Source organism: Elephas maximus, chromosome 3 (assembly GCF_024166365.1).
Source record: "Elephas maximus indicus isolate mEleMax1 chromosome 3, mEleMax1 primary haplotype, whole genome shotgun sequence".
NCBI lineage: Eukaryota > Metazoa > Chordata > Mammalia > Proboscidea > Elephantidae > Elephas > Elephas maximus.
This window is the reverse complement of record NC_064821.1, coordinates 6,999,153-7,025,997: the sequence shown is the minus strand read 5'-3', so window position 1 is coordinate 7,025,997 and position 26,845 is coordinate 6,999,153. Positions and strand designations below refer to the sequence as shown.

At 51.3% G+C, this 26,845-nt stretch overlaps 1 protein-coding gene across 1 annotated transcript; it reads left to right on the top strand.

Annotated features, from left to right (window-relative positions):
* The first annotated feature begins 5,340 nt into the window (after positions 1 to 5,340).
* Positions 5,341 to 25,538, top strand: DAPK3 (death associated protein kinase 3). The gene is made up of 9 exons (XM_049876416.1): positions 5,341 to 5,449; positions 6,790 to 6,947; positions 8,883 to 9,243; positions 18,945 to 19,074; positions 19,423 to 19,471; positions 20,272 to 20,298; positions 21,180 to 21,332; positions 22,038 to 22,083; positions 22,531 to 25,538. The coding sequence occupies exons 2-9, from the start codon at positions 6,886 to 6,888 to the stop codon at positions 23,065 to 23,067; spliced, it is 1,365 nt and encodes a 454-aa protein (XP_049732373.1). The 5' UTR covers positions 5,341 to 5,449; positions 6,790 to 6,885; the 3' UTR covers positions 23,068 to 25,538.
* The last annotated feature ends 1,307 nt before the right edge of the window (positions 25,539 to 26,845 follow it).

Sequence of the window (26,845 nt, the reverse complement as noted above, 5' to 3'; positions counted from 1 at the left end):
TCATCAATTGGTCTCAACCCACCTGGAGCAAAGGAGAATGAAGAACACCAAGGTCACACGACAACTATGAGCCCAAGAGACAGAAAGGGCCCCATGAACCAGAGACCTACATCATCCTGAGACCAGAAGAACTAGATGGTGCCCGGCCACATCCGATGACTGCCCTGACAGGGAGCACAACAGAGAACCCCTGGGGGAGCAGGAGATCAGTGGGATGCAGACCCCAAATTCTCATAAAAAGACCATACTTAATGGTCTGACTGAGACTAGAGGAATCCCGGCAGTCATGGTCCCCAAACCTTCTGTCAGCCCAGGACAGGAACCATCCCCGAAGACGACTCATCAGACATGAAAGGGACTGGACAGTGGGTAGGAGAGAGATGCTGATGAAGAGTGAGCTAATTATATCAGGTGGACACTTGAGACTGTGTTGGCATCTCCTGTCTGGAGAGGGGGTGGGAGGATAGGGAGAGTTGGAAGCTGGCAAAATTGTCACGAAAGGAGAGACTGGAAGGGCTGACTCCTTAGGGGGAGAGCAAGTGGGAGTACGGAGTAAGGTGTATATAAACTTATATGTGACAGACTGACTTGATTTGTAAACGTTCACTTGAAGCTCAATAAAAGTTAATAAAAAAAAAAAGACATTGCCTGACGTACCCACTCAAAGTATTTTTTTTCACTTTAAAAGATTATTTTTGACTAAATTTAGAGGTACAGAAAAGCTGCAAAGATATTACAGAGAGTTCCAGTCTACCCCGCATCCAGCTTCCCCCACGTTCACAGCTTACATCACCATGGTGCATCAGTCAGAGCTAAGAGAGAAACGTCGTGTGCTGGCGAGTCGATTCCGTGACAGAGCAGAACGGCCCCACAGGGTTTTCTAGGCTGTAATCTTTACGGGAGCAGATTGCCAGGCCTTTCTTCTACTCAGCTGCTGGGTGGATTTGAACCTCCAACATTTTGGTTAGCAGCTGAATGTTTAAACATCACACTACCGGGGTTCTATCAACTAAATGACTGAGTTGATGCAGATGCCATGATTTTCCAGTAATATCCTTTTTTTCTGCTCCAGAATCCAATTCAGGATCTCACATTACATTTAGTTTTGCACATTTTTAACATAAAGCAGTTTTGTCAGAGGAGCCTGTGCAGACGTGGGATCCTGGTACAGAAAAAGGATATCAGGAAAAAACAGAAATTCTGAATAAAGTATGGACTTGGGTTAATACTAATCTATCATTAGGCCATTGGTTGTGACAAAGAGCCCTAGTGGCACAGCGGTTAAGCACTTGGCTGCTAACAGAAAGGTTGGTGATTAGAACCCATCCAGCAGCTCCATGGAAGAAAGACCTGGCAATCTGCTTACTTAAAGACTGTTGTTGTTGTTGGGCACCATCAAGTCAGTTCCGACCCACAGCAACCCTGTGTACAACCAAATGAAACACTGCTTGGTCCTGTGCCATCCTCAGAATTGTCATTATGCTTGAGCCCATTGTTGCAGCCACTGTGTCAGTCCATCTCGTTGAGGGTCCTCCTCTTTTTTGTTGACCCTCTGGTTTACCAAGCATGATGTCCTTCTCCAGGAACTGATCCCTCCTGATAATGTCCAAAGTATGTGAAATGTAGTCTTGCCATCCTTGCTTCTAAGGAGCATTCTGACTGTACTTCATCCAAGACAGATTTGTTTGTTCTCTTGGCAGTCCGTGGTATATTCAATATTCTTTGCCAACACAATTCAAAGGTGTCAATTCTTCTTTGGTCTTCCTTATTCATTCTCCAGTTTTCACATTCATATGAGGTGACTGAAAATACCATGGCTTGGGTCAGGCACACCTTAGTCCTTAAAGTGACATCTTTGCTTTTTAATACAATGCGATGCATCCTTTGATTTCTTGACTGCTGCTTCCATGGGCGTTGATTATGGATCCAAGTAAAATGAAATCCTTGACAGCTTCAATCTTTTCTGTTTATCATGATGCTGCTTATCGGTCCAGTAGTGAGGACTTTTGTTTTCTTTATGTTGAGCTGTAATCCATACTGAAGGCTGTGGTCTTTGATTAGTAAGTGCCTGAAGTCTTCTTCACTTTCAGAAAGTAAGGTTGTGTCATCTGCATATCGCAGGTTGTTAATGAGTCTTCCTCTAATCCTGATGCCCTGTTCTTCTTCGTGTAGTCCAGCTTCTTGGATTATTTGCTCAGCATACAGATTGAATAAGAATACAACCCTGCCGTACACCTTTCCTGACTTTAAACCACACAGTATCCCCTTGTTCTGTTCAAAAGACTGCCTCTTGATCTATGTAAAGGTTCCTCATGAGCACAATGAAGTGTTCTGGAATTCCTATTCTTCACAATGTTATCCGTAGTTTGTTATGATCCACACAGTCAAATGCCTTTGCATAGTCAATAAAACACAGGTAAACATCCTTCTGGTGTTCTCTGCTCTCAGCCAGGATCCATCTGACATCAGCAATGATATCCCTGGTTCCACCCCCTCTTCTGGATCTGGCTTGAATTTCTGGAAGTTCCCTGTGGATGTACTGCTGCAACTGCTTTTGAATGATCTTCAGTAAAATTTTACTTGTGTGTGATCTTAATGATACTGTTTGATAATTTCTGCATTCTGTTGGATCATCTTTCTTGGGAATGGATACAAATACAGATCTCTTCCAGTCGGTTGGCCAGGAAGCTGTTTTCCAAATTTCTTGGCATAGATGAGTGAGCACTTCCAGGGCTGCATCTGTTTGTGGAAACATCTCAGTTGGTATTCTATCAATTCCTGAAGCCTTGTTTCTTGACAATGTCTTTGGCGCAGCTTGGAGTTCTTTAAGTACCATCGGTTCCTGATCATATGCTACCTCCTGAAATAGTTGAATGTTGACCAGTTCTTTTTGGTACAGTGACTCTGTGTATTCCTTCCATCTTCTTTTGATGCTTTCTGCAGTTTAGTATTTTCCCTGCAGAATCCTTCAATATTGCAACTTACGGCTTGAATTTTTTCTTCAGTTCTTTCAGCTTGAGAAATGCCAAGTGTGTTCTTTCCTTTTGGTTTTCTATCTCCAGGTCTTTTGCACATTTCATTATAATACTTTACTTTGTCTTCTCGAGTTGACCTTTGAAATCTTCTGTTCAGCTCTTTTACTTCATCATTTTTTCCTTTTGCTTTAGCTACTTGACATTCAAGAGCAAGTTGCAGAGTCTCTTCTGACATCCATTTTGGTCTTTTCTTTCTTTCCTTCCTTTTTAATGACCTCTTGCTTTCTTCATGCATGATTCCTTGATGTCATTCCACAACTCCCCTGGTGTTCCGCCGTTAGTGTTCAATGCATCAAATCTGTTCTTGAGATGGCCTCTAAATTCAGGTGGGATATACTCAAGGTCGTACTTTGGCTCTCATGGACTTAGTTCTAATTTTCTGCAGCTTCAACTTGAACTTGCATATGAGTAATGGATGGACTGTTCCATAGTCGGATCCTGGCCTTGTTCTGACTGATGATATCGAGCTTTTCCTTTGTTTCTTTCCACAGATGTAGTTGGTTTGATTCCTGCGTGTTCCATCTGGCGAGGTCCTTGTATATAGTCACCACTTATGTTGTTGAAAAAAGGTATACACAATGAAGAAGTCATTGGTCTTGCAAAATTCTATCATGTGATCCAGTGTCATTTCTATCACCAAGGCCATTTTTTCCAACTACCAATCCTTCTTCATTTCCAACTTTTGCATTCTTATCACCAGTAATTATCAATGTATCTTGATTGCATGTTTGATCAATTTCAGACTGCAGAAGTTGGTAAAATCTTCAACAGTTTAATCTTGGGCCTTAGTGGTTGGTGTGTAAATTTGAATAATAGTCGTATTAACTGGTCTTCTTTGCAGACAGATGGATATATATATATACATATATATATATGTTGGATATTATCCTATCACTGATAGTATTGTACTTCAGGATAGATCCTGAAATGTTCTTTTTATTGATGAATGTGACGCTATTCCTCTTGAATTTGTTATTTCTGGCATAGTAGACTTTGGCATAGTAGACCACGGCATAGTAGACCACAGGGTTGTCTGAGTCAAAGTGGCCAAAATGAATCCATTTCAGCTCACTAATGCCTAGGATATCGATGTTTATATGTTCCATCTCATTTTTCACAACTTCCAATTTTCCTAGATTCATACTTCGTACATTCAAGGTTCCGATTATTAATGGATGTTTGCAGCTGTTTCTTCTCATTTTGAGTCGTGCCACATCAGCAAATGAAGGTCCCGAAAGCTTGACTCCATCCACGGCATTAAGGTTGACTCTACTTTGAGGAGGCAGCTCTTCCCCAGTCGTCTTTTCAGTGCCTTCCAACCTGGGGGGCTCATCTTCCAGCACTATATCAGACACTGTTCTGGTGCTATTCGTAAGATTTTCATTGGCTAGTTTTTTTTCAGAAGTAGACTGCCAGGTCCTTCATCCTAGTCTGTCTTACTCTCGAAGCTCAGCTGAAACCTGTCCACCATAAATGACCCTGCTGATATTTGAATACCAGTGGCATAGTTTCTAGCATTACATCAACCTGCAAGTCCGCACAGTATGACAAACTGACATATGCGTGGGGGGCAATAAATGTTAGCTCTAATTATCAGTGAAAAAGGATCAGCGAAAAAGAGGAAGACGCTCAGTGAGATGGGTTGACAGTAGCTGCAACAATGGGCTCAAGCAACGACTGTGAGGATGGCGCGAGTCGGGGCAGTGTTTCATCCCATTGTATGTAGGGTCGCTATGAGTTGGAACCAACTCTACAGCACCTCACAACAATAACCTAATTATTTATCTTGAGATCAACAGAAGTCCCAGAAAGTTCCAGAAGCAATACTGGCAGCAGCTCACAGCAAAACTCCCCCTCATCCGACCGACCTCTCCATTTGCATTTATTTAGGTATTTAGAATGTAGATAATATTTTACAAGGGGCAAAGCTACAACACAGGGACGCATGCAGCACCAGGGTGCAGCCCAGGAGCAGCAGCGCGCACCTAGCCTGAGCTAGACCTCTGACTCAACGTACCTTGCGCGCGAGAAAGGAAGGACAAGGATCCAGGACTTGAGCATCCCGCCCTGCAGCTTCAGGACCCGGGTCAGGGAGGTGGGCGGGGCGGTCCAGGGTCCGGAAGTCAGCATTACTTCCGTCACCTTGACCAGCGTTCCTTTTAGCCAATCAGCTGCGGGAAGGCGAGCCCATCGACCAATGGCGAAGCCGCCCCTGGGAGCGAGGGGCACGAACGGCGTTTGCGCGAACCAATGGGGGTTGGGTATCCGCGTTCCGGGGCCGGGCATTGGCGGACGCGGTGACGTCGGCGCGTCACCGCGGTCGAGGCTGGGGAGCCGGGGACAGCGAAGGCGGCGGCCAGCGCGGCGGCGGAGCAGCCGGGGCTCGGGGCCGCAGAGGGTGTGGAGCGGACCCGGTGCGAGGCCAGCGGGCTGGGCAGGGGCTGGGGCGTCGCGTGAGGATCCTTGGAAGACAGGGGGACAGAGAGGCTCTGGGGCGGCTTGGCTTGGGGACCTCTTGGGTGACCGGGCCGGAGAATGGGCTTGCTCCGTGCCTGCGAGGGGCGTGGCGGACGCGGGAACGCTTGAGGAGGAACGTCGGGGGTCGGGAGACAGGGGTGTTCCTAGGGGACCCTTGGAGCCAGCCCTTGGAGGTTGTGCTGGGGCTGGGGACATGGGGGGCGGGGTGGAGGTCGAGGGGGAGACTCACTGTGGCCCTTTTGCAGGGGGAATGGAGGGGCCAAAGGGGGGCCCGCCTGGGGTCTGGGGAGACTGGGCTGGGGGGACCTTCCATCCATGGGGGAGGTTCTTTGGAGCAGGGAGGAGGAAGCGGTTACCTAGTCTTTCTAGAACAGTGGAAGTGGGGTGCAAGAGTGGGTAGGGGGCTTGCAGCAGCTTGGAAGCCATTATCCGGAGCCGGGGAAGTCAGGTTGGGGGATCAGTGGTTACGGCCTGGGGTCCTAATGAAGGGGTGGGTGGTTGGAAGCCACCAGCTACTCAGCTGGAGAAAAGCCTTTGTGATCTACACCAGTAAAGATGACAGCCGAGGAAACCCTGTGGAGCAGTTCTTCTCTGTCACATGGGGTCACTATGGGTTGGAGTCTTTTGGATGGCACCTACCAACAAGAGAATGGGGGGGTACCTCTCTGAGGAGGGTCTTAGGTGTGTGGGGGTGGATCAGGTAAGGGTGAGGCAGGGTTAAGGTAGCTGATGGGCTTGGAGATGGCGGTCTCTTGGGAGAAGAACTTACACGAGGAGGCTAGCAGTGAGTAAGGGTGCCCTCGGAGTGGGGGTGGGAAGAGTAGGGGGAACGTTCTGGAATGAGCAGTTGAGAGAAGTCTAGGAGGAAGATGTAGAGAAAGAGATACTGGAGCAGTGGGGGCGGGGGCGGTGCTGAGAGCACTGTGCATAGGAGGGCTGCGTGGACAGAGGTGGTAGGTAGGGGCTCATACCAACCTTGTTGGGAGTGGTTAAGATGTCAGTGAGGTGACACATGAAAGTACCCTGCCCACTGAACTGTCAGGGTCCGATGGACCCCATGGATAACAGAACGGAACTCTGCTCTGTCCTGAGCCATCCCCATGGTGGGCTGCAGATCGGACCATTGCGATCCAGAGGGTATTCATGGGTTGATTTTCACAAGTCTATCTGCAGGCCTTTCTTCCTTGTCTTTCTCAGTCTGGAAGCTCTAGTGAGCTTCAGCGGAAGGAGATGAGGCTGGTGTTTGACGCAATGGCTGTTTCCCTGTCTCCTCCAGGGTCACGGTGAGGGGGCATCCCTCAGGTCCTGTCTCCAGGCCTCTGCGACTGGGTGTTCACTGGAGCAGAAGCCGCTGGAAGGCAGAGCCACCGCCATGTCTACATTCAGGCAGGAAGACGTGGAGGACCACTATGAGATGGGGGAGGAACTGGGCAGGTGAGCAGTCAGAGGGGCCTGGGTGAAGGGGAAGAGGAGAGGGGGGATTTCCTGTCCTTATCCGACTCCTCAAGAAGAAATGAGTCAGCATCATGCACTGGTGGAGCAAGGCCAGGTGTTGGAGTCAGATGGTCCTGGCTGTGAATTCTTGCTGGGACATTGCTGTGCCTGTCTTCTGGGGAGAAATGGAATCGGGTATAGATAGCACCTAACACAGTGCCTGGCACAGGGTTGTCGTTAGATGCCACTGAGTCGATTCCGACTCATAGTGACAGAGTGGAGCTTCTCCCCAGAGTTTCCCAGGCTATAATCTTTATGGGAGAAGATCGCCAGGTTTTAGTCCTGTGGAGCCTCTGGGTGGGTTTGAACTGCATACAGTAGGAGAGTGATAAAGCCAGTTGCTGTTGAATTGACTCTGACTCATGGTGACCCCACGTGGGTCAGAGTAGAACTGTGCTCCATACGGTTTTCAATGGCTGATTTTTTTGGAGTTAGATTGGCCAGGTCTTTCTTCCAAGGCTCCTCTAGGTGAATTCGAATTTCCAGCCTTTGGGTTAGCAGCTGAGTGCGCTCCCTGTTAGCACCACCCAGGGAGAGGGCAGTAGATGCTCACTATTTTCATTACTAAGGGTCCACCGTGTCTTCAGTCTTCTCACGTGGGAGACAGGGCACTCCAGAGCTCTCTGAGCTCTTACGTGTTTGAAGGGACAAGCCCCTGTCTGGACCCACACCCCTGCCCATTGTTTTGCATTCTTGTGGGGGAAAAGCTGAGATTTCCCATTCCAGCCAGGCAGCTGATTTCCTGTCTGGCTGGGCCCCCCACAGCAGCCAGGCACTGCCAGGCCCGCCTTCATTTTTGTGGCTTCTCCAACCTTATTTGGTGAGCTCGGCTGCTGGCCGGCCTTCCTGGAGCAGCCTCAGGCCAGCCCCATGATGTCACTGGAAGGGAATGTAAATAACTGAGCCGTGCGTCAGGGCTGTGCAGGTTTAGATCCTTCCCTTAGGACTTTCCTCCCCTAGAGGGGTAGAGAAGACAGCCCCGTTCCCATCCCCAACCGGAAAAATCTTAGACTTTATTGTTGAAAACGTATTAGGACCTTCTGCTGGAGGTCGGTGTTAGCCACTGTTGAGTTGGCCCCTGTCTCATGGCCACCACGTGCACAAGGGGCCAAAACGCTGCCTGGTCCTGCACCATCCTCACAGTCATTGTGATCTGCAGGGTTTTCATTGGCTGCTTTTTGGGAAGCAGATCGCCAGGCGTTTCTTCCTAGTGTGCCTTCGCCTGGGAGCTCTATGGAAACCTGTTCAGCATCCTGGCAACGTGCAAGCCTCCGCTGATGGATGGTGGCTGCACATCAGGTGCACTGGCCAGGAATCGAACCTGGGTCTCCCTCGTGGAGGCGAGAATTCTGCCCCTGAACCACCGATTTGTAGTGACCCCCATGTGACAGAGTAGAACTGTTCCATGGGGCTTCCTAGACTGTAATCTTCATGGGAGCGGATCACCAGGTCTTTCTACAGGGAGCCACTGGGTGGGTTTGAACCTGTAGCCTTTCAGTTAGCGCCAAGCACGAGCTGTTTGCACCACCTGTAGTTGTGTGCCGTCAAGTCCCTTCTGACTCATGCTGACCCCAGGTGACAGTAGAACTGCCCCATAGGGTCTTCTAGGCTGTAATCTTTATGGAAGCAGATTTCTCCTGTGCAGCCGCTGGGTGGGTTCCTTTCGGTTGGCAGTGGAGCATTCGCTGTTGCGCCACCAGGGCTCCTAGGGGGATGCTGAGCGTTTGGAAGAAGCACCTGAATGGGGTTGGAGGATGTACAGTTTCCTCTTCCGCCAGCAGGGGGCGTGTGTCCTGGGCTTTCTGCACAGAGGAGCTGGTCACTGGCCCACCCCCTGCCCACCTCCCCTCTCCCTGTCCCCCCGGTGCCCTGCAGCGGCCAGTTTGCCATCGTGCGGAAGTGCCGGCAGAAGGGCACCGGGAAGGAGTACGCTGCCAAGTTCATCAAGAAGCGCCGCCTGTCATCCAGCCGGCGGGGTGTGAGCCGCGAGGAGATCGAGCGGGAGGTGAACATCCTGCGGGAGATCCGGCACCCCAACATCATCACGCTGCACGACATCTTCGAGAACAAGACAGACGTGGTGCTCATCCTGGAGCTGGTCTCGGGCGGCGAGCTCTTCGACTTCCTGGCCGAGAAGGAATCTCTGACCGAGGATGAAGCCACCCAGTTCCTCAAGCAGATCCTGGATGGTGTCCACTACCTGCACTCCAAACGCATCGCCCACTTCGACCTCAAGGTGAGCCGCGGGCAGGGCACTGCCCCTTACGCTTCACCCTTTCCCCCAAGGACGGCAGGGCACTGCCCCTTACGCTTCACCCTTTCCCCCAAGGACGGAGCTGGAGACCCTGGCCAGGTGGGCGAGGGTGGGGCCAGGGAGAGGTGCTTGGAATCTGAGGGATAGGATCCCTCTGTCTCTTTGTGAGCTGTGGGGCCTGGAGCAAGCCCTTCCCGAGCTCCATTTCTCTGTTTCATGAAGATAACGTTACCTAGTTGTTGTCTTTTGTTTAGTCATGTTTGATTGCATTTCTTTTTTTTCTATACCTCCACCCATTTTTTTAAAAATAATTTTTATTGTGCTTTAAGTGAAAGTTTACAAATCAAGTCAGTCTCTCATATATAAACTTATATACACCTTACTCCATACTCCCATTTACTCTCCCCCTAATGAGTCAGCCCGCTCCCTCCTTCCAGTCCCTCCTTTCCTGACCATTTTGCCAGTTTCTAACCGCCTCTATCCTCCTATGTCCCCTCCAGACAGGAGAGGCCAACACAGTCTCAAGTGTCCACCTGATACAAGTAGCTCACTCCTCATCAGCATCTCTCTCCAACCCATTGTCCAGTCCAATCCATGTCTGATGAGTTGTCTTCGGGAATGGTTCCTGTCCTGGGCCAACAGAAGGTCTGGGGACCATGACTACTGGGATTCTTCTAGTCTCAGTCAGACCATTAAGTCTGGTCTTTTTATGAGAATTTGGGGTCTGTATCCCACTGATCTCCTGCTCCCTCAGGGGTTCTCTGTTGTGCTCCCTGTCGGGGCAGTCATCGGTTGTGGCCGGGCACCATCTAGTTCTTCTGGTCTCAGGATGATGTAAGTCTCTAGTTCATGTGGCCCTTTCTGTCTCTTGGGCTCTTAGTTACCTTGTGACCTTGGTGTTCTTCATTCTGCTTTGATCCAGGTGGGTTGAGACTCATTGATGCATCTTAGATGGCTGCTTGTTAGCATTTAAGACCCCAGACGCCACACTTCAAAGTGGGATGCAGAATGTTTTCTTAATAGAATTATTTTGCCAATTGACTTAGATGTCCCCTTAAGCCATAGTCCCCAAACCCCCGCCCTTGCTCTGCTGACCTTCAAAGCATTCAGTTTGTTCAGGAAACTTCTTTGCTTTTGGTCCGGTCCAGTTGAGCTGACCTTCCCTGTATTGAGTATTGTCCTTCCCTTCACCTAAAGTAGTTTTTATCTACTAACTAATCAGTAAATAACCCTCTCCCACCCTCCCTCCCTCCTCCCTCTCATAACCACAAAAGAATGTGTTCTTCTCAGTTTAAACTATTTCTCAAGATCTTGTAATAGTGTTCTTATACAATATTTGTCCTTTTGCCTCTGACTAATTTCACTCAGCATAATGCCTTCCAGGTTCCTCCATGTTATGAAATGTTTCACAGATTCCTCACTGTTCTTTATCGATGTGTAGTATTCCATTGTGTGAATGTACCATAATTTATTTACCCATTCATCCGTTGATGGACACCTTGGTTGCTTCCATCTTTTTGCTATTGTAAACAGTGCTGCAACGAACATGGGTGTGCATATATCTGTTCATGTAAAGGCTCTTATTTCTCTAGGATATATTCCGAGTAGTGGGATTTCTGGGTTGTATGGTAGTTCTATTTCTAACTTTTTAAGGAAATGCCAGGTAGATTTCCAAAGTGGATGTACCATTTTACATTCCCACCAGCAGTTCCAATCTTTCCACAGCCTCTCCAACATGTATTATTTTGTGTCTTTTGGATTAATGCCAGCTTTGTTGGAGTGAGATGGAATCCCATTGTAGGTTTTTCTCATGTATCTGTTAGCTGCCTGAGTATCTTCTTTAGTGAAGTGTATGTTCATATCCTTTGCCCAATTTTTAATTGGGTTGTTTGTCTTTTTGTGGTTGAGTTTTAACAGAATCGTATAGATTTTAGAGATCAGGTGCTGGTCAGAGATGTCATAGCTGAAAATTCTTCCCCAATCTGTAGGTGGTCTTTTTACTCTTTTGGTGAAGTCTTTAGATGAGCATAGGTGTTTGATTTTTAGGAGCTCCCAGTTATCTGGTTTCTCTTCATCATTTTTGGTAATGTTTTGTATTCTGTTTATGCCTTGTACTAGGGCTCCTAACGTTGTCCCTATTTTTTCCATGATCTTTATCGTTTTAGTCTTTGTGTTTAGGTCTTTGATCCACTTGGAGTTAGTTTTTGTGCATGGTGTGAGGTATGGGTCCTGTTTCATTTTTTTGCAAATGGGTATCCAGTTATGCCAGCACCATTCGTTAAAATAATTGCATTTTTTTAAAATAATTTTTATTGTGATTTAAGTGAAAGTTTACAAATCAAGTCAGTCTCTCATGTATAAACTTTTATACACCTTACTACATACTCCCATTTGCTCTCCCCCTAATGAGTCAGCCCGCTCCCTCCTTCCAGTCTCTCCTTTCGTGACCGTTTTCCCAGTTTCTAACCCTTTCTGGCCTCCCATCTCCCCTCCAGACAGGAGATGCCAACACAGTCTCAAGTGTCCACCTGATACCGGTAGCTCCCTTCTCATCAGCATCTCTCTCCAACCCACTGTTGCGTTTCTGTTTATTGCGGTGAGAATACACACAACGAAACCTTTACCAATTCTCCAGTTTCCGCAGGTACGATTCAGTGACATTGATTACGCTCTTCAAGGAATGCAGCCGTTCTCACTGTCCTTCTCTGAGCCGTTCCACCACAGTTAACCTAAACCGAATACCCTCTAAGCAAAAACCCCTCCTCTCCCCCGCCCCCAGTAACCAGAAATTATTTTTGGTTTTCTATGTATTTGGTACATGTAAGTGAGCTCATACAGTATCTGTCTTCTTGCTGTTGTCTTGCATGGTGTTTTCAGGGTTCATCCACCTTGAGGCACGCGTCAGAACCCCGTTTCTCTTCATGGCTGAGTAACATCCCTTGTGTGGACGGGCCGCGTTTTGTTTACCCGTTCTTCTGTGGGTGGACATTTCAGTGGTTTCCACCTTTTGGCTATTGTGAAAAACGCCGCAGTGAATATCATGTACAGGTTTCTGTGTGGGTTTAGCTGCGTTTTAAAAAGAACTTTTTACCTTGGGATAATTTTCGATAGCAGAGATAGTACAGAGAGTTCCCAGTTCCCATCTGCCCTTCACCCAGCCTCCGCTAATGTTACCATCGCCCGTCACCACACGCGTTTCTCAGGGTGAGAAGGTACCGTTGGTGCAGTACCACCAACTCAGCCACCGACCTTCCTGGGCTTCACCACTGTTTTCACTCACATTCTTTTACTGCCCTGGGGCCCGATCCAGAGTCTCCCATGGCATTTAGTATCCACTGGGTTCTGAGGTGAGCCCTGGTGGCGCAGTGGTTAAGACCTAGGGCTGTTAACCAAGAGGTTGGCAGTTTGAATCCACCAGCTGCTCCTTGGAAACCGTATGGGGCAGTTCCGGTCTCTCCTGTAGGGTCGCTATCAATCACAATCGACTTGACAGCAACGAGTTTGGTTTATTTTGGCTTGGGTTCTGAGGAAGATTTTTTTTTTCAATATTTTTTTGTGCTTGAGGAAGTTTACAGAGCAAATGAGGTTCTCATTTAACAATTTCTACACAAATTATTCAGTGATAACTGGTTACATTTTCCACAGTGTGTCAACATTATCTTTAATTGCGTTCTGGTTGTTCCTTTTCCATTAATCTAGTTTCCCTGCCTCTGTATCTTGTCATCTTTCCTTTAGCGTCATTGTTAACTTTTTGGTCTCATACAGTTTTTTTCTTAATGGAGCACCATACTTTTGAGTAATATCCTTTATTTTGTGTGCCCGTCTGTTTTTTTGCTAAAAGGTGACCTCGGGATAGTTTTGGTTCAACGCTTAAAGAATATCTCAGGGTGGTAGTCTCAGGGACTCCTCTAGTCTCAACTGGTTCAGTAAGTATGTACTTTTTAAACTTTTAAATTCTGTTCCACGTTTTTCTCTCGTTTTATCAGAATCCATCTATTGTGGTCCTAATCAGAACAGTCGGTAGTGATAGCCGGGCACCATCTAGTTCTTCTGATCTCAGGGTAGATGAGGCTGTGGCTCGTGTTGACTCCCAGTCCTGTAGACTACTTTCTTGTCTGAGTCTTTGGTTTCTTTCTTTCTCTTTTGTTCCGGTCGAGTAGAGACCAACAGATGTTCTTTAGATGGCCACTTGCAAGCTTTTAAGATGCCAGACACTACTTACCACATTGGGATGTAGAATGTACTATTATCAATTAACTGAGTTGTCCGATAGGACTGTGGTCCTAAGCCTTCAGACTCAGAAAACCGTTCTTCCTAGGTGTTTGGTTATGTGTAGGAAGTACCCGTACCTGTGTCTCCTCTGTAGTTTATTAAATATATGGATATTCACGCATGCTCATGCATAGCTGTATGTGTATACGCCTGGAGACACATCTGTCAGCGCACGCATATACCCACATATGCATACCCATGCACGTATATGCCTATGTACATACTTGAGTAACCACTCACTTATTTTTCGGCTGCTGTTGGTGTTGTTGCACAGTTATAGTTCTCATATTCATTACCAAAAATGTCCTCTCCTGTGAACTCCTTAGCGACATCATTGACCTTGTTTAAGCTGTGTACACCTCACCCACATCCCATGCTACCTGTCTCATCACCACAAATAACAAGTGTGTCTTTCTCGAGAGCACTTTCCACTCCCCTCCAACCCATCCTTGGGAACCACCAGTGAGTATTGGTCTCTGTATATGTATCAATTCTCGGCTTCTTATAAAAGTGCTGCCATACAGTACTTGCCCATTTGTGATTGACTTATTTCACTCAGCATAGTGTCCCCCAGATTCATCCATGTTATACGATGTTTCGAGGCCTCATAGTTATTCTCACAGCTGCGTGTGTGTAGGTACCAGAGTTGGCGTATCCATTCATCTGTCAGAGGACACGTAGGTTGTTCCCATTGTTCGGCTCTTGTGAATGGTGCTGCAGTGAACATAGGTGTGCGTGTGTCCGCCCGCGACTTTTTTATCAGATCTCTGGAGTGTATACCCGGGGTGCACACCAAGGATTGCTGGGTCATAAGGTATTTCTGTTTCCAGCTTTCTGAGGAGGCACCGTACCGTTTTCCATGGTGGTGGTACCATTTTACAGTCTCACCAGCAGTGGATAAGGGTCCCAGTGTCCCCACATCCTTGCCAGCATTTGTTGTTTTTTGGGTTTTTTTTTTCTCCCATTGGTGCCAGTTTTGAAGGGGTGAGATAGTATCTCATTGTAGTTTTGATTTGCATCTCTCTAATGAGGAGTGTGATAGCGGGACAGTGAATCAGGAAGACCGAAGAAGAACTCAGGCCTTTGAATTATGGTGTCGGCGAAGAGTATTGGATATACCCACGCTGCCAGAAGAACTGGTTTTTCCCCACACGTTTGTCAGTTTGTCATACTGTGGGGGCTTGCGTGTTGCTGTGATGCTGGAAGCTCTGCCACTGGTATTCAAATAGCAGCACGGTCACCCATGGCGGACAGGTTTCAGCTGAACTTCCAGGCTGACAAGTCTGTTTTGGAAGAAGTACAACCAGAATGCTCCTTAGAAGCAAGGATGGCGAGACTGCGCCTTGCGTACTTTGGACATGTTGTCGGGGGGATCAGTCCCTGGAGAAGGACATCATGCTTGGTAAAGTAGAGGGTCAGCGGAAAAGAGGAAGACCCTCGACGAGATGGACTGACACAGTGGCTGCAACAATGGGCTGAAGCCTAACAACGGTTGTGAGGATGGCGCAGGACCAGGCAGTGTTTCGTTGTCTTGTATGTAGGGCCGCAATGAGTCAGAACTGACTCGACAACACTTCACAACAACAACAGCAAGTAGAAGAACGAACAAATCTGTCTTGGAAGAAGTACAGCCAGAATGCTCATTAGAGGCAAGGCTGGCGAGACTTTGTCTCACGTACGTTGGATGTGTTGTCAGGAGGGATCAGTCCCTGGAGAAGGACATCATGCTTGGCAGAGTACAGGGTCAGCAGAAAAGAGGAAGACCCTCAATGAGGTGGACGACACAGTGGCTGCAACAATGGGCTCAGGCATAAAAATGGTTGTGAGGATGGCGCAGGACCAGGCGCTGTTTCGTTGTCTTGTACGTAGGGTTGCTATGGGAACCGACTTGACGGCACCTAAGAACAAAGACAGTGATGATCACGAGCATCTTTTCATGTGTTTGTCGGCCGCTTGGGTGTCGTCTTTGGTGTAGTGTCTGTTCGTGTTCTTTGCCCTTTTTTTTATTGAACTGTTTGTCTCTTTGTTGTTGAGTTTTTGAAGTTTTCTGTATATTTTGGAGATGAGACCCTTATTAGATATGCCATTCCCAAAGATTTTTTCCTCAGTCTGTAGGTTGGCTTTTTACTTTTTTTGTGTGTGTGTACATCTTTTTTTTTTGCTTGTCCATTAGGTGAAAGTTTACAGCTCAAGTTAGTTTCTCATACAAAAATTTATACACATATTATGTGATCCTAGTTGCCATCCTTTTTACTCTTTTGATAAAGTCTTTTATTTATTTATTTATTATATAATTTATTTTATCTTTTTGTGGTTGAGAATATTCACAGCAAAAACATACACCGATTCCAGTTTCTGCATTGATAACCTGTACATAGACCAAGAGGCAGTCGTTTGAACAGAACAAGGGGATACTGGTTGGTTTAAAGTCAGGAAAGGGGTGCATCAGGGTTGTATCCTTTCACCATACCTATTCAGCCTGTATGCTGAGCAAATAATTAGAGAAGCTGGACTGTATGAAGAAGAACGGGGCATCAGGATTAGAGGAAGACTCATTAACAACCTGCATTATGCAGATAACACAACCTTGCTTGCTGAAAGAGGACTTGAAGCACTTACTGATGAAGACCAAAGACCACAGCCTTCAGTATGGATTACACCTCAACATAAAGAAAACAGAAATCCTCACAACTGGAGCAGTAAGCAACACCGTGATAAAAAGAGAAAAGATTGAAGCTGTCAAGGATTTCCATTTATTTGGATCCACAGTCAACGCCCATGGAAGCAGCAGCCAAGAAATCAAACGACGTATTGCATTGGGTAAATCTGCTGCAGAACACCTTCGAAGTGTTGTTAAAAGCAAAGATGTCACTTTGAGGACTAAGGTGTGCCTGACCCAAGCCATAGTATTTTCAGTTGCCTGAAAATATGCATGCGAAAGCTGGACAATGATTAAGGAAGACCAAAGAAGAATCAATGCATTTCAGTTATGGTGTGGCGAAGAATATTGCATATACCACGGACTACCCAAAGAATGAACAAATCTGTCCCGGAAGAAGTACAACCAGAACACTCTTTAGAAGCTAGGATGGCCAGGCTATGTTTCACGTACCTTGGACATGTTATCAGGAGGGATCAGTCTCTGGAGAAGGATATCATGCTTGGTAAAGTAGAAGGTCAGGGAAAAGGAGGAAGACCCTCAACGAGGTGGATTGACACAGTGGCTGCAACGGTGGGCTCAAGCATAACGACGATTGTGAGGACGGCGCAGGACCGGGCAGGCAGTGTTTTGTTCTGTTGTGCAGATCGAATGAGTCGGAACCAGCTCTGTGGCACGTAACAAGACAAGTAACAACACACTGACAGAGTCTTCTGACGAGTGTAAGTGTTTAGTTTTTAGGAGGTCCCAGTTATTTAATTTGTCTTCTGTTTGTGCATTTGTGGTTGTGCTTGATAATCTGTTTTTTAAAAAAAATGAGTCCCCTAGTTTTGTCTCTGTTATCATCCAGGGACTTTATAGTTTTAGCTTTAACATTGAGGTCTTTGACCCATTTTGAGTTAGTTTCTGTGTATGGTGTGAGGTATGGATCATTGAGGAAGATTTAAAAAAAAAAAAATTTTTTATTCCAGTTAAAAAATACACATTTAACAACGCACTTGCCGTTGAGTGACTTCTGACTCACAGTGACCCTGGAGGACAGAGAGCTGCCCCATAGTGTTTCCAGGGAGTGCCTGGTGGATTTGAGTTGCCCACCGTTGGGCAAGCAGCCAGTCTCTTAACCATGGCGTCACCAGGGCTTCCGTGTGTAACAGTGTGCTTGCCAGTTTAACAGTTTTTCACATGTACATTTCAGTGACGTTGATTACGTTCATCACGTTGTGCAGTCATCACCACTGTCCCTTTCCAGATCATTCTACCATTAAGCAGCTCTCCCTCTCCCCCCTTCCTCTGCCCCTCCCATTAAAAGCCCACTGCAGTGGAATCGATTCCGACTCCTGGCGTCCCTGTAGGACAGAGTAGAACTGCCCCATTGGTTTTGCAAGGCTGTAATCTTTATGGAAGCCGACTGCCACATCTTTCTCGTGCTGAGCGGCTGGCAGGTTAGAACCAATGACCTTTTGGTTGGCAGCTGAGCACTTAACCGCTGTGCTACCAGGGCTCCTCCCCTCTGCCCGTGATGACCAGCAATGAACGTCAGCCTCTGCGTTTGCCTGCCCTAGATGCTTCACGTGAGTGGGATTGTACGTGGTCTCCTTTGGTACGCGGACTTACCTTAGGTACTCAGTGCACATTTCTGATCCCTAGGTGGCACAAACGGCAAAGCGCTTGACTGCTAGCCGAAAGGTTGGTGGTTCAAGCCCACCCAGAGGCGCCCCGGAAGACAGGCCTAGCCATCTGCTTCTGAAAGGCCACTGCCTTGAAGACCCCGCGGGGCAGCTCTGCTCTGCACGTGTGAAGGCGCTGGGAGTCAGCATTGACTCGCCGGCCGCTGACAACAGCAGTGTTTCCGAGGGAGCGCTTTGCACTGACATGTAGGCGTCCCCTGCACGTGGCGGATGTGACAGTCCAGGTCCAGTAGCAGACACATCCTGCGAGGCCTCTCTGCCGCGTGGCCGGTGCACGTGGAAGGTCCCTCCGCACGCCACAGAGGCTCACTGTTTAGTCTCTGTGAGCGTCCTCTAAGGCGGGTGTGATATTTGAAAACAGCAAGGTCGATTCAGCATTAAAAAAGATACAACTTGGTTTCCTGAAATAAGTGCATCACTGTTGAGGTCTTCCTGCTTTCTGTGCCCTCACGGCCTGGTAGGAGGACAGCCTCATTTCATGGGACAGAAAGGCCAGCTGAGACCATCTTCCTCAGCAAAACTGGGAACTTGCCAAGTTACAACAACCGAACCCGGCCCCGTCGCCGTCGAGTCGATTCTGACTCATGGCAGCCCATGAGTGATGGAGTAGAACTGCTCCATAGGATTTTCTTGGGTCTAATCTGTACGGAAGCGGGTCTCCAGGCCTTTCTTCTGCAGTGCTGTTGGATGGATGAGTTTGAACTGCCAGCTTTTTGGCTAGCGGCTGAGCGCAAACTGTGCCACCAGGCTTTTTAAAACCGCGGCTGACCTGGGTGTGATCAGTCCTGGTCATGCTCTCGGGTGGCTCCCCGAGGCCCCAGGCACCCTGGTCCTGAGTTCAAGTCCAGCAGGTGCTGCCTCCACCAGCTCCCACGGCCTCATGGGGACAGACCACATGTCCCCGAACCAGATGCCGCTCGGGAGTTGCAGGCTTGGGGCACACAGGGTATAGTGAGCCCACCCTCGTGGCCTGAGAGAGGAGGAGGGGACTCCCAGGGAAAATCTGGGTGCTGTGCCATCAGCCACAGAGCTACCTACAGAACCTACCCTCCCTCCCCCCGCAGCCAGAGAACATCATGCTTTTGGACAAGGACGTGCCCAATCCACGCATCAAGCTCATTGACTTCGGCATCGCCCACAAGATTGAGGCCGGCAACGAGTTCAAAAACATCTTCGGCACCCCTGAGTTCGTGGGTGAGGCCTTTGGGGAGTTATGGAGGCCTGGGGCTGGGGAGGTGGGCCTTGAGGCTTTCTAGCGGAGCGTGGGGAGTGCAGGGCTGTGGCCTCTCGTGCCTGGGCTCCAGCCCCCAAATCTCCCTCTCGCTTCTCCTCCACGGGAAGCATGGGACGCTGAGGCCTCCGGCTGGTGTGCTCACCTTCCCAGCAAGCAGCCCCTCCTGCGCCCCCTTCCCCACAATGTGGTGATGGAGTTCTCTGCCAAGTGTGGACCCTAAGTCCATGTGCCCCGTGGACGTGATGGTGGGAGCTGTACCTGACCCAGATGGCCAAGCACCTGACCCTTCTGTCTCCCTGTCCCCGCAGCTCCTGAGATTGTCAACTATGAGCCCCTGGGGCTGGAGGCTGACATGTGGTGAGTGTCGGGGCAGCCAGGGGGCCCTGGGCCAGCACCCGTAAACGTGGCCCCCTTCACCCGCCCGTGCTGTCTCCCTCAGTAATGGGTACTCCCTGCTCCTTGCCCTCACCACCCCCGGAGTTGCAGGCCCACAGGGACAAGGCTTGGACGCACAGGGTCCTGATGTTGACGGGCTGGGGGAGGATTTTTCGCCTCAGGACAGGCGTTGGCAAACTCCAGCCTGCAGGGCGGATTGGCCCACGGTCTGCTTGGTAGGGCCCATGAGCTAGGAATGGTCCTTAATTTCAAGAGGGCCATTTTAAAAAACATCAGGAAACCCTGAAGACTGTGTGACGGAGACCCTTGTCGCCCGTGGAGCCTGAAATGTCCCGTCTGACCCTTTATTCGGTGTTTGCCGACCCCACCTTAGCCCAGCAAAACCTAGAGTGGGTTTCCTCCACCTGCCTGGGCAGACAGATGAGCCCACTCACCGGACCCAGTGGTCTGGCAGTCTGCCTGCCCCACCCCGGCAAAGAGATCGAGTCCTGAGACTCAAGCTCGGCGATGGGGGGGGACCCGATCTGCTTATTTGGGGACCACAGTTGGCCTCCAGGGAGGCAGGACCTGGAGGCAGAGCTGGTACCCCACAAGTCCTGGGTCCCCCACACCTGCTGCTGGCCCGGCCCGCAGGCCTGGGGTCCCGACCACCGGAGCTGGTCCCATGCCTTCAGAAAGCAGGGGCATGAGTTTGTGTCTGGGGGCTGGGTGCTGGGTCCCCACGACTGAACTGACCCGCTTGTTCTCCTCTCCTCTTCCAGGAGTATTGGCGTCATCACCTACATCCTGTGAGTGCCAGAGGCCTGTTTCGTCTGAGGAGGGCGGGGGGGGAGGGGCAAGCAAGGTTGGGAGGGGCCAAGTGCCGGCCACCTGTGCACACCTGTCCGGGCAGCAGATGGAGCTTGGGTGGACACGGGGCAGCTGAACTGGCAGCCGTAAGGGCAGGGACTCGCGTCTTGCCCACGCAGGACTCGCAGCACCCAGCCTAGGGGCTGACCTGAAAACACTGGGTGAATCAGTAAAGGGCCCTGGATGACGCCAACGGTTAATGTGCTCCGCTGCTCACTGAAAGGCTGGCAGTTCAAGTCCACCCAGAGGCCCTTTGGAAGAAAGGCCTGGTGATCTCCTTTCAGTGGGTTCCAGCCTTGAAAACCTTGTGGAACACAGTTCTACTCTGACACCCATGGGGTTGCCAGGAGCTGGGGTTGGCTCGGAAATTGTTTTTTCTGTGCGTTGTTGGAAAGGACACCATGCAGGTGATGGGGCATCAGCATACCGTGTCAGGAGGCACGTGATGGTGACGTGTCCTGCCGTGGGTGACGCTGACCTTGATCTCTTGGCTAAAGTGGTCTCGGCCAGAACTCACTGCCGTGAAGTTAGGGTTTTCCCCTTTGTAGTTGGGGGAGGCACTTTGAGACTGCATCTGGGTAGATGCTCTGAGTTCCTGCTCAACCTTCTGCTTGCTCCATTTAGCAGCCCTCAGTGTGTGAGCAGTCAGGGCAATGTCGGGGGGAAGGCGCTAGGGAGCCTAGATGTGTGGGGTGGCCTGGGGACCCACCCTCAGCCTCCCCTCTGCTTGTGGGCATGGCATTGTGGGTGGTAGCCCAGGAAACGGCATAGCGTGTGCTGGGGCGGCCCCTCTGAGTCCCTATGTCCGTCCGTCTTCCAGCTTAAGTGGTGCGTCCCCATTCCTGGGGGAGACCAAGCAGGAGACGCTGACCAACATCTCGGCGGTGAACTACGACTTTGACGAGGAGTACTTCAGCAACACCAGTGAGCTGGCCAAGGACTTCATCCGCCGGCTGCTCGTCAAAGACCCCAAGTAGGAGTGCCAGGGCCTTGGGTGGGATAGGCTGAGGGAGTCTGGGGCTGGATCTGAGCCATGGCGTGGTGGGACCTGGTCCCTTCCGCCCTCATCCCCTCCACGCTGCCACCCTGTGTTGCGGGAATTGGGTTCCACTCCCTCTCAGGACTGGAGGCAGCAGATGGGCCTGTGGGCAGCCCTCAGCTGTATCTGGGCAACACTGTGGCTTTAAGAATTTTTAAAATTTGTTACCAACCTTTAAAAACAGAGGTTTCAAATTCTAGGTTTCTTTTTAGAACAATCTAAAGTCCTGGCCACACTGAGCCCTCAGTGGTGGATGGTGCCCAGTTTGCCGTGTTCCTCCCCTGGCTTGCGTAGCCTGGTGTTGTCGTCTGCCCAGCTCCCCGCAACCCATCCCCCATGGGAGCCAGAGTCACAACCCCTGAGTCGGGTCACAGTTCTGTTGATTGGCCCCCTAGAGACATGGAGCCCCGGGAGCTCGCCCCCCACGTGCCTTGTGGTTGGCCCAGCGAGCTGCACGCCTGACCTGGGGGTGCAGGTTCATGGGCATCCTGGGATTGGCTGCCCTGAGGGCCATGTGTCGAGAGCTGGTGTTGCTGCCCCTCCCAGTCAGGACCCTCCTGGTCCCCGCTTGCCTGTGCCCCAGCCATGAGGTGGTGCAGATGGCACGTGTGTGACTAATCCAGCTTGCGGTTCTTCCAGGCGGAGAATGACTATCGCTCAGAGCCTGGAGCATTCCTGGATCAAGGTGAGGAGGGTGGGGCTTTGTGGGGCCCCAGCCGCTGCCCATCCTTGCCTTCTCTGGGGTCTAAGTGGTCTCTTCCCATGTATGGGCCACAGCGGGGATGGACCATTAGGGAGGAGTCCCCAGAGGAGTGGGCCTGGGCGGGGATGGCTGGAGCTCAGGGTGCTGCTGCTGGCCCATGTGTGTACCTGGCAGGGCTTGCCCCGTGGAAACTTATCAGAAAGGGGTCACCTGTAGGCCAGGGTTGGCAAACTTCCTCTAAAGGGCCAGAGAGTATTTTGGCCTTGTAGACGAGTCTGTCATGACCGCTCAGCTCTGCCCTCGTAGCCAGAAAGCTGCCATAGATGATACGTAATGAATGGATGTGGCCGTGTGACAATAAAACTTTATTCACAAACACAAGCGGAGGGCCAGATGTGGCCTCGGTCTGTCGAACCCCTCCTGCTGCAGGCAATCAAGCGTCGGAACGTGCGGAGTGAGGAGAGTGGCCGGAAGCCGGAGCGCCGGCGGCTGAAGACCACACGCCTCAAGGAGTACACCATCAAGTCGCACTCCAGCATGCCGCCCAACAACACCTACGTCAACTTCGAGCGCTTCTCCAAGGTGCTGGAGGAGGTGGCAGCGGCCGAGGAGGGCCTGCGCGAGCTGGAACGCAGCAGGCGGCTCTTCCGCGAGGACATCGAGGCGCTAACGGCCATCTATGTGGAGAAGGAGGCCTGGTACAAGGAGGAGAACGAGAGCATCGGCCGGGACCTCCGGCGGCTGCGCCAGGAGCTGCACAAGGCCGAGGCGCTCAAGCGGCAGGCCCAGGAGGAGACCAAGGGTGCCCTGCTCGGCGCCAGTGGCCTCAAGCGCCGCTTCAGCCGCCTGGAGAACCGCTATGAGGCCCTGGCCAAGCAGGTGGCGTCCGAGATGCACTTCGTGCAGGAGCTGGTGCGCAGCCTGGAGCTGGAGAAGCTGCAGGCCGGCGAGTGCGGCCTGCGCTAGGTCTCGGGGCGGGGTGGGCCGGGGACCGTCCCTCAGGCCTTGTTCCCCCATCGTGGGCCTCCAGGCTGGGGCCCCAGGGGCCGAGAGCACTTGCCTAGGGAGCTCCACGGAACCCAGACACTCACGCCCTGGGGTGAAGGGACAGGCAGGACCGCAGACACTCACTGGTCCCTGAGGCCCAGCCCCCCACTCCTGCAGCATCAACAGGGAACTCTGCGGGGTCTGCCCCTGGTGGACGTGGACGCCTCACGCCCTGCTGGGCAGGGGATGGCAGCCTGGGCCTGGGTCTGGTGGCTATGGGGCCTGACCCTTCGGCTGTGGTGTCCCCTGTGGCTGGCCCAGCACCCGGGAGGCCCTGGTGAAGTATGCTGTGGGTGTGCAGGCCTGGCCAGGACTCCTGGGGTTGGGGGATCTGTCACTGTGGAACAGCCCAGCCACCCCCATACCAAAGATGGGAGGTGACTTTTCCAGAGACAGGCATGGCCCCTGAGTCTGGCTTTCCCATGCCCACTATCCTGTCCACCGGACACACGCCTGGCTGCTGTGTGCCCCACCCTGGGTGGCCACAGGAGGTGACACTGAGGGAGAGACCCGCCCTTAAGAATTTGATCTGGAGGTGGTGGGGGCAAGGGGGGGTGGAAAAGCAACGCCTGCAAAAGCCTGTGTTTCTGAATCGGGGGCGGGGGAGCGGGGGGCGGCCGTGGTGTTCCCCTCCCGCAGACCGCCTACTTGCTGAGGTGAGGGAGTGGATCCTGCCCCTCCCATCGCCCTGCTAACGTGGGGTGCAGGCTTGCAGTGAGCACCCCAGCAGTCCGTCTGCAGCCACCCTTGGGGCAGAGTCTCCTGTTTCTGTGGCCTCGGCCCCCGAAGGTGCTCAACTGGCCTGCCTCAGGGTGGGCACTGGGACGGGTCACTCCAAGTCCCTGCCATGGGGTGGGCGTGGGGCGGTGTGCACATCTGTGTCCTCTCCAGGGAGCATCCCCATGTCTCTTAGTGCACTCGAGGCCCAGGGCTGCTCCCCCTGGGCTGTGTCCTGGTGGTCAAACCGCTGCTGTGGACGCCTCCAGCCAGCGGCTGCAGTACCAAGGCTAGCCACTGGGGGCCGCCCTCAGCCAGCACGCCACCGAGAACGTCGGCGTTAGAGGCTTCGGGGAACCTGCTCAGTGTTGTCCTCGCTCCCGGCTGCAGCCTGGGGTCCTATGGAGCTGGCTGCCTGAGGGAGGGCCGCCTATGTGCTTCTTCCCTCTGCACAAATGGGTTCCGGGAGCTGAGGCCCTGCGGGAGTGTGGGGAGGGACTGGGCAGGTGGGGCCTCAGCCAGGTGGGGCCCTCCGAGCAGAGGTCTGTGCCCGGGGGCTGCATGTGCACACAGGTGTGCACACGCGTATACAAGAACGCGCCTGTTGCAGCTAAAAGAAAATAAAATTTCAGTTTACCTGACGCGAGTGTTCCCGTGGTTCAGACCTGGCGGGGGACAGCCAGCACTGGGGAGTCGCGGGCAGTTTCACCCTTGGGTCTGTTGGCTTCTGTTTTTCTCCTTGGGGCCTGGCCAGTCTCAACCTTCCTCTGCAGTGAGAGGAAAGTTTCGGGGTCACCAGAGGCAGGTCAAAGGGGTGTTCTCTCTCTCCTCTCCAAGATGCTGCCAAGTCACACATGGGAGTCCCCAGGCTGAAAGGGTCTGCGGGGCTCTGGTCCCCAAGTGGAAACCCCAGCACAGGACCTGAGGGCACTGGGCATGTCCATGGGTGTCCACGGCACCCCCGCAAGGCAGGGCAGCCCCAGGTGTACCCAGGAGGTAGGGGGCCAACAGATCCCTGCCCCTTGCTGGCTGATGGAGGCTGTCTCAGCAGCCCAGCTCAGTCTCTAGGTCTGGAATGTTCCACGGAGGGGTCGCCCTGACCCTTTATTCCTTCCCTGGAGCGGAAATTCTGAGCTTCTGCAGGTACTTGTGTTGACTCCATATCCCCATGGGCAAGCATTTTTTTTTTTTAAAGACTTAAAATATTGAGATACGATACACAAAGAATGAAATCCACCCATTGAGTGTGTACAGTCCTCAGTGCATTCAGCAAAGTGCAGCCGTCGCCACTGTCCAGCTCCAGAGAAGCCCAGACGGAAGCCCCAAGCGGGCAGCGGTCACTCCCCCCCCCCAGTCGTGGGACAACCACTAATTTGGTCTCTACACACTTGCTCGGCGTGGACGTTTCCTTCTTACCATAGCCACATCTTACACCTAACCGCTCCCGAGCTATAGAGAGCAGGTTACACAGACACAGGCAAGCACAAATGGAGGCAAGGTAGCTGCCACGTGGAGATCCCGAGGAACTGGGGCACACCGGGGCTTCAGAAGCTGAGACCAGGGTCTCCCCCAAGCCACGCCACCCTAAGGTGGCACAAAGTGTTCGAGCTCGACAGCTCACCTAAAAGTTGGCAGTGTGAACTGACGCGGTAGTACCACGGGAGAAAGTCCTGGAGATCTGCTTCCAAAAGGTCACAGCCTTGAAAACCCCACGGAGCAGTTCTGCCCCATAAACTCAGGGTTGCTATGAGTTGGGATCAACTCAGGGAATGGATTTCTGTTCCTTAAAGCCACGCACTTGTATCGCTCGATGACTAAGCTGCTCGGGTTTACCGGATGTCAAGGCTGTTGTTAGCTGACGTCAGTTGATCTGACTCATGGCAACCCCGTGTGTGCAGAGTAGGGCTACTCCATAGGGTTTCCAAGGCCGTGACCTTCCGGAAGCAGATTGTCAGGCCTGTCTTCTGAGGCCCCTCTGGGTAAGTTTGAACTACCAACCTTTCAGCCAGTAGTCGAGTGCTGTTAGGGATTGAATTATTGTATATTATGTTGTAAATCCTAACCCCTGTAGGGTTGCTATGAGTTGGAATTGACTAGACAGCAATTTTTTTTTTTTTTATACCAGTGGTCGTAATTTTGTGGGGATGGGGCTTTCTTTGTTACATTGATGAGGCCATATCAGTGTAGGGTGTGTTTTAAGCCAATCACTTTGAGATACACAAAGAGCAGCTTAGACACAGAAGAAAGCCAGCACAAATGTGGGAAGACAGATGCCACGTGGAGATTGCCAAGGAACTGAGGAGCGGAAGCTGAAAAGAGACCAAAACCTTCCCCAGGAACCGAGAGAGAGAAAGCCTTGCCCTAGAGCTGGCACCCTGAATTCAGACTTCTAGCTGCCTAAACGGTGAGAGTAAGTTTCTGTTCATTAAAGCCCCCTACCGTGGTATTTCCTTTACAGCAGCACTAGGTGACTGAGACAAGCGCTTAACTGTTCGTGCCATCCAGGGGTTCAGACTTACTAATCGCCAAGTCACGCTGGGTGGCTGCCCATCTCTTGTGGGGCACGAGTCACTCTGTCCTACCCTGGGGGTTCGGAGCGGGTGCAAAGTGGGCCCAGGTCCAGCCAAGCCCACAGCTGCTGTGTCTTGACCATAGTTGGACACGAAGCTGCAGGCTCCGTGGACGCTGCTATTAATAACCGAGGCACGTCTGCCCAGGCCACGGGCGCCCCTATAAAGCCAGGCACGCCAGCCCCGAGCGGCTCCTTCAGCCCCCGAGACCTTTAACCCCCCTGTTGTGAGACAAAAAGAAAAGTAAGTACCAAAACCATTTCTCCCTGGCCCTTCTCCTGGCCCCACGCAGAACGCGGCCCCCCCAGGTGGCCGGGATGGTGACATACAGTGGTAAAATAAGACCCCCCTGCCCATTAAAAGGACGTCTGAAACACAGAACCTTGGTGGCACCCAGTTGTCCCAGGTGG

Coding starts and splice junctions, on each gene's coding strand:
- DAPK3 (XM_049876416.1), top strand. CDS start 6,886: ATGTCTACATTCAGGCAGGAAGACGTGGAGGACCACTATGAGATGGGG. Junction 19,472..20,271: donor GGGCTGGAGGCTGACATGTG/GTGAGTGTCGGG, acceptor CTCCTCTTCCAG/GAGTATTGGCGTCATCACCT. Junction 22,084..22,530: donor TGGAGCATTCCTGGATCAAG/GTGAGGAGGGTG, acceptor CTCCTGCTGCAG/GCAATCAAGCGTCGGAACGT.